This window comes from Glycine soja, chromosome 16, assembly GCF_004193775.1.
Source record: "Glycine soja cultivar W05 chromosome 16, ASM419377v2, whole genome shotgun sequence".
In the NCBI taxonomy this organism is placed as follows: Eukaryota; Viridiplantae; Streptophyta; class Magnoliopsida; order Fabales; family Fabaceae; genus Glycine; species Glycine soja.
The window spans coordinates 6948319-6956100 of NC_041017.1; the positions used below are offsets into that span (position 1 = coordinate 6948319).

A 7782-nucleotide genomic window follows, 5' to 3' on the forward strand; every position below is an offset into this window, starting at 1 on the left:
GATCATATTCCTTCGCCTTCTGTTGGTAGTTGATTAGATGATAGTTGATAGTTGATAGTTGATAGTTTTAGAGAATTATTTTAGAAAGAAGGTTATGTCATTGATTTCTTGGATTGATCAATTACAACATACCAATTGCCTATTTATAGGCTCAAGTCACCAACCTCTCAATGGTGGTGAATGTTTCTACATTACTTTAGGTCTTTCTAGAGTTTTCATGATAGATTAGTATCATGATAGTTCTAGATTTTTCTATCTTATACATAGACTTATAGTTCTAGATTGTTCTACCATATTCATACACATTATAATTCTAAATTGTTCTACCATATTCTATAGTTCTAGAATATTCTACTATTTTCATACATATTATATTTAAGAATATTCTAGAAATTTGTAGCAATTTCAACACCTTCTAATAACCGCCTGAGTGTATGGAAGAACATTGTATTTAATTTATTCCCTAGCCTTATCCACTTCTCTCGTGATTGTTGATACCACAAGACCTTCTCCTGATATAGAATCTGGTTGTATTGTTTTTGGAGATCTTTGTCAAAAAGGACAAAGTCTGACGAGTAGCATAAGTCCAGCTATTTCTGAATACCCTTAAGCCTTCCTTCAATCTGTCGCTTCTTTATAAAGATATTACCAAAAACATTAGTATTAAATTTGATGGAATCTTGAGTAACCACCTGTGCATATTGTGGATGCGACAACCATGCTACCTGGAAATGAAAATACATGTTTTTATAACTACAGGTGTTGTGACAGCTAATGAGGAGAGGATTATGGTCAGAATAGCGATGATTTAATAATTCGACCAACGCATGAGGGAACTTAATGCGCCAATCCATGTCTGCCATGCATTTATGAAGACATTTGCGAACATGGCCTCCATTCGTTGTGTTCTTTCTCCAAGTGAAGAGGTCACCAACAGCTGGCATATCAATAAAATTACAAAAATCTACTGCATCATTGAACAATAAAGATCTAGACAACAAGAAACTCCCATTTGATACCTTTGAGGGTTGAATAATTTCGTTCATGTCACCTGCAATCAACCAGGTCCCATTCACCATAGTTCTTAGAGTAGCAAAAAATCCCATAATCAAGCTCTCGCTACTAGGTTAGGAGAAGCATACACCCCAGAACAATACCAAACTTGTTGTATATAGCTTGCTAACAGAGAAGGTAATAATCTGAGGATGAGAATCAATAAGCTGAAAGAACAAATCATCTCTACAAGAAAGAATCCAAATGCCCCCTGAGTGACCAATGGCCGGCCTCTTGAATGAATAAAGGTTTGAAGCCAACCTTCGTCCAACGTTGCCCAATGATAGAAAATAGAATATAACAAATATATGGTTTTACCAACATGTTGGTCTAAACTTAAATTTCATAAAGAATGCCTAATTTCAAACCTTCTAAATGAAAAAAAAAAATTGTGAGAAGAAATTTTACTGAAGGCAACTAATTAAATAATTTTCATTTAGAGTAATCATTACAAATATTAATAAATATTTTATACTAATGATATGATTACTAAAAAAAATTATGGTTTATTCTCTAAAGTGAACAAGGAGGAATAAGAATGGTTTATTCTCTAGCATCAGTGGTTAAACCATTTAAAAGATCAATTTTGCAGGAACAATTTATAAAATGATTTATAAAATTGGGAGACACCAAATGTATGAATTAAATTATAGGGGGACCAAAATCAAAATTGGAGTAAAACTGAGAAACCAAAAGTGTAATTTTACCTACAAAAAAATGAAGTCTTTATATGAAATCACTCACACGTTGACACATGGTATTGACACGTGGCAGTCAACATCTAAGGTTAACGGTCAACGTTCAAATCGAGTTTTTAGAACCAATTTTGTAGGGATTTATAAAACTGAGGATCAAATTGGTGAATTAAATTATATGGGGCCAAATCCAAAATTAGAAATAAAGTGGAGGACCAATTTTGCAATTTTATCAAACATTTAAAATATATTTGATGAGTATTAACTAAAATATCTATACTTATGTTTTGGAAAATAAAATTATATAAACATGCAAGGAAATATCTTTACTTATGTTTGATGGTTTGTTCGTTTGTTCGTCACGTCTTTGTTTATGAATTTTGAAATTCAAATACATTAAAGACAGTAGTATTCTATCTCTAAATCTTATTTTAATTTTATTAAGAAAATTGTACTTTCATATCATGTAAATCATTAAATCAAATTAAAAGTCTCTTATGAAAAGCTTTATATATATATATATATATATATATATATATATATATATATAGAAGTATGATGATTCCATATTATTAAATATTATATTTTATAACAATATATAAAAATAGAAATTAGAATGTAATTATTTTGTCATTGTTTAAAAAATTAATTTATAAAATATATATTTTAAATTTATATATGTTAGTGTACTTTATATATATATATATATATATATATATATATATATATATATATATATATATATATATATATATATATATATATATATATATATAAACACGTAATATTCACATATATATATAGTAAATACTGATTTTATTATACTGATTTTTCTATAATTGTATATTTTTCCTATTTAAATTATACTATTCAGTATTTACCATTTGAATCAATTAAATTATTTCTAAAATTAATTATTATATCTATTGAGAAGGAAAAATGTAAAGTGTATATCAAGAGAAAATAATAAATATTATAAATGACTGATTAAATTGTCAAAAAAATTTGAGTCAACGGTCAAAAAACAACCCTAATTTGGTGATATTTATCTTGATTACTAGTTTCTAAAAGTATCCTAATTAATTTGATCAATCATTTTTTTTTATAAAATTACTCTTTTCTTAAAGGTAATAAAATTCGAGTGCACAATCCAAAAAATTAATTTGATAATATTCATTTTGATAATTAATTTCTAAAAGTATCAAGATTTTGTCAATCAACCTTCAATACAATATAACTCTTACCTTAAAGGACTTGCATTTGCAAATCTTTAATTTGTAACAATAGCCCTATAAAATCTACCTAATCCCACATTCCCTCGTATGTTCTAAATACCTTGATCCAAGATGATGATGAAGAATAAAGTTCTCATTCTTTTCTTTTCCGCTCTTCTTTCATCCACTTCCTATGCTTCCAATGTGAATGATTTCTGTGTGGCAGACCTTAAAGGTCCAGATAGCCTTTCTGGCTATCCTTGCTTGCCACCTACAACACTTACAGATGATAACTTTGTGTTCAATCTTCAACCTGCAAACACCTCACAGTTCCCTACTATCAAAGCTGGAATTAGCACTGCATTTGTTAATGAATTCCCTGCCCTCAATGGTCTTGACATCTCTGTAGCGCATGTAGCTTTCGAAAAAGATGGGTTTTTTCCAATGCATTCTCATCCTGATGCCACTGAACTAATCATCTTGGTGGAAGGTGAAATCACTGCTGGATTCGTCACCGGTATGAATTCGATTGCTTATCTGAAGACGCTGAAACCCGGAGATCTTATGGTTATTCCACCAGGACATTTGCATTTTGTAGCAAATTCTGGTAATGAGAAAGCCACTGGTTTTGCCACTTTCAGTAGCTCAAACCCTACTATCCATTCATTCAATAATATATTTGCCAACAATGTACCTTCTGACATACTTGCACAAGCTACATTTCTTGATATTGCCCAAGTCAAGAAGCTTAAGGCTCGTTTTGGTGGCAGCAACTAGTATGATTAATTGCTAGCTTATAATGAATTATGTGTTGGCTCCAATGGTTTTTCTTTTCTTTTCTTTTTTATAAGATGTGTTTGTTCCAATGATCATCAACAATAAAGTTATTTAATTGTGTGCTTCCCTTTTTCATTTTTTGTCCAATCTCAAATCTTAATATACTTGTTGGCTCCCTAACTGCGAACGAAATAACTACAAGGAAATAACAACGGATAGGTGAAGAAAGAAAGTTCGACAAGCTAGCATTCAAATTTTTCATAATAAAAGCACACTTTATTTGAATGGATGACATGGATATTCCATGGTTGTCTTGACTCATTATCATTCTCAATCTCAAATGCTCATGATCCTCGATCAACTATAAAATTTGTCATCCTTAATTTTATATAATAAAATATTTATTTTGACAATGAAACTATTTTCTATTATATTTTATTTTTATTAATTATTTGATAATTAATGTGTTTTATGTTTTTAATTTTATCTAAATTTAAAAATACGTGTACGATGCATTTGAAATTTGTTAATATATATATATATATATATATATATATATATATATATATATATATATATATTAAATTTTATTTTATTTTTAATCCACCCATTACTTGTTTTATGGTTCTGGTTTTGATCTCATGACATGCATTGCTTTGAGATTCCTTCTACCCTTTGCAAAATCAACTTCTTTTGTACGTTTAGTTTTACAATTCAATTTGTCTCTTTTCAATATGAGAATAGTACATACTAATAAATATATTATCAATTATAAAAAAAATCATCACATAATATGTAAAATATTATAAATAGGAAATAATCAATTTAAAATTTCATGGGCAGTAAAATATGTGGTTGTCTTAAACGGCCTTCTCTTAAATATCTCTTAACCGATAATTAAGGCCTTCAACAAATTCTGGCCACTGCAAAAATTCTTCTACTGCAAGAGATTTTTGGCTAGCCTATGTCCCTTTTTTTAAAAAAAAATAATTCTGGTTACTCTTGTGATTATTAAGCTCTTTATTTACTTTTTTTATATATATAAAGCTCTTTATTGGTGGCTCTAATAACCAAAGTCAAAACTCTAAAAGTGTTTGTCGTCATTCAAGGAAAGCATAATGAATGTTGTTGTGCATATGACTAGTAACGGTGACTAATAATAATTATATTTTTCTTAAGGTTTTAATGATAAGAAATTATTATTATTATAGGATCATCATATCATTTATAATTTCCATTAATAATTATGTGACACCTAAATAACTTAATATTTTAAATTACTTAAAATTTCTTAAATTAAGGGATAGCATAATTAATTTTTGTTAGATAATTAATGAATATATCTTTAATTTAATTAATATATCTTTAATTGTTTACGTATCATATAATTATTAATCAAAATAATAAATAATGTGATAACCCTAAATCACTAATAATTTCTGCTCCTATTGACATACCTTTTACCTTCATGGAAAAGAAAATTTAATATGCCACGTAATGTAGTGTTTACCCTTCTTCTAAGCAAAGACACAATCTCTAGAAAAGTTCGATAGAATATTTATTGCATGCTTGGATAAGATTAATTAATAAAAAAAACTCACCATAAAATTAATTACTCCTATTAATCTAAATATACAATACTATTTTGCTTCTGAGTAAGGAAAGTTAAAGATTCACTCCAAACAATTTTGACATTCCTTTTTTATTTTTCTAATACCAATGTTCACCAAAGAGAAAAAAAAGCTGACCCAAAAGAATTGTATGTTGCTTGTAGCTGAAACAATGGATTGGGGTAACCGCAAAAGCGTAACGTTACTTCTTCAAGCAACCAACCCAAAGGCTACAATTACCACTTCCTAACAAAGAAAATGTGGAGCTGCTGTGAGTGACACAAAGCATAAGGAAGAGAAACTAAAGCACACTGCAGAGAGAGCTTCAATGGAGAAAGAGGTTGTGGAAAGCCTTTGGAATGGTAACACAGAAATGCAGATTCAAGCAGCTGTGGAACTCAGGAAACTCAGCAGAAAGCAGAGGCACAACTTGGTGGAAAGTGGAGTCATGGTACCTCTAATTTCCATGCTTCATTATGAAAACTATGAAGCCATTGAAGCTGCTCTCTGTGCTCTACTTAGCCTTGCCTTTGGAAGTGAAAGGTTAGTTCATTTATCTCATATTTTTTTATCCGTAACAATTGAATACAGCACTAAGAGATTTACAGCACTCAAACATTCTGCTCAACCAATTAAGTTAGACCTTTTTTATTCATTGTACCCCAATATGACATCAAATGTAAAGTCCTGAACATTCATTTCTCTTCACTTCAGTTTTGTTAGATTGTTTGTTCATTTGGTATAGTATGTCTATACCCAAAAACTTGATTAAGAGGAGCTTAGAGAATAGAAGAATTTGATTATCGAAATTTACTTTTTTTGAAATAGTATATCACCCATTCAAACATTGTTTTTGAGTAAGAAAAAGTGTTAATAATATAATACACTTTTTTCTAATACATCTGTTCTTGTGAGTTAAAATTTATTAAAAATTATAAAATACTGATTGAGATTCACGAATTAAGATGTGAGACTTAAAAAAATTTATTTTTAATAAATTTTAACCAGTTAAAAAATATATAATTAAAAGAATGTGTTAGAAGGTATCATGCTAGTATTTCTGGTATTGTTATTATGAAGTTTGAACCTTTTTTTAAGCTTCCCATGATTGTTTTTCTGTTAATGGAACCAAGGGATATGTCCAATGCTTGCCATTTGTTAGTAGTACATTCTATCATCATGATACTTTACCATAAAGTAATGTACAAAAACACAAGGGAGAATATAAATCCCTTCAACTTCACATATTCCCAAAGAAAGTTTCCTTCAAAGGTTGCTGAAATCTCACACAAAAACTTTTCCACATAATATTTCACGTACAGAAACAAGTCAAGGATCATCAAGTCAGGAGCATTGCCAGTGTTGCTGAGTCTCTTCCATTGCCAAAGCCAAACAGTGGCGGAATTGACAATAGCTACATTGCTAACCATCTCCTCTTGCAACTCAAACAAGGTAGCAATTGCTTCCTCTGGGGCCATCCAACTCTTAGCTCAATTTCTCAACAGCACAAGTAGTAGCACTCAGTTCCAACTTGACACACTAGCCACTCTCCACAACCTCTCAACATGCCAGGAGATTATTACACCTTTTGTTGTCTCTTCTGGGGTCATAATTTCCTTGCTTGAACTTATCCACACATCAGAAAAATCATCTACGTTGGTTGAGAAAGCAATTGGGTTGCTAGAACACATTGTGACTTCATCAAAGAGTGCACTGTGTGAGGCTGCTAGTATTGGGGGAGCAGTTAGAACCTTAGTAGAGACTATTGAAGATGGGTCACTTCAAAGCAAAGAGCATGCTGTGGGGACACTCCTCCTTTTTTGCCAAAGCTCAAGAGAAAAATTTAGAGGAATGATATTGAGAGAGGGAGTGATGCCAGGGTTGCTTCAGTTAAGTGTGGATGGAACTTGGAGAGCCAAAAATTTGGCCAAGAAATTATTGCTGCTACTGAGGGATTGCTCCAATTATAGTTCAACTAGTAATAAACAAATTAACTATGAGGTTGTGGAACGGATCATGGAAGAAATTGATGATGCTGAAGGGGAGGAATTGGCTGAGACTACTTTGAGATTGGTAGAGGAAATGATTGCAAAACTTAGTACATAATCTTTCATGTTGACAACAAGACCTTAGGTTTAAGCTCCTATGTAACACATCACTTTTTTCTCTTAACATTTTTATATCAATTATGTGACTATTTTGTTTAGGACTTCACTACAAAGAAATATCAGTCATTTGGGCGAGCTAGTGCTGTAGAATTGACAACATTCTCTGTACATAAGATTGGTTAGAGATCTCGTATGAAGATAGTTTAATGTTGGTGAAGTTAGTTTTCTATTTATTTATAGGAATTGAACACATTATGATAGGGTTTATATTATTCATATTTTATTCAATCAATCAAACTGAGTTAGATTTCTTAATCGGTTACGT

At 30.5% G+C, this 7782-nt stretch overlaps 2 protein-coding genes across 2 annotated transcripts; both read left to right on the forward strand.

Annotated features, from left to right (window-relative positions):
- Positions 1-3083: 3083 nt before the first annotated feature.
- LOC114389285 (germin-like protein 1) lies at positions 3084-3840 on the forward strand. The gene has a single exon (XM_028349922.1). The coding sequence runs from the start codon at positions 3095-3097 to the stop codon at positions 3737-3739; it is 645 nt and encodes a 214-aa protein (XP_028205723.1). The 5' UTR covers positions 3084-3094; the 3' UTR covers positions 3740-3840.
- Positions 3841-5579: 1739 nt separating this feature from the next.
- Positions 5580-7555, forward strand: LOC114390410 (U-box domain-containing protein 39-like). The gene is made up of 2 exons (XM_028351138.1): positions 5580-5892; positions 6672-7555. Exons 1-2 carry the CDS (start codon positions 5678-5680, stop codon positions 7453-7455), a joined length of 999 nt encoding a protein of 332 aa, XP_028206939.1. The 5' UTR covers positions 5580-5677; the 3' UTR covers positions 7456-7555.
- The last annotated feature ends 227 nt before the right edge of the window (positions 7556-7782 follow it).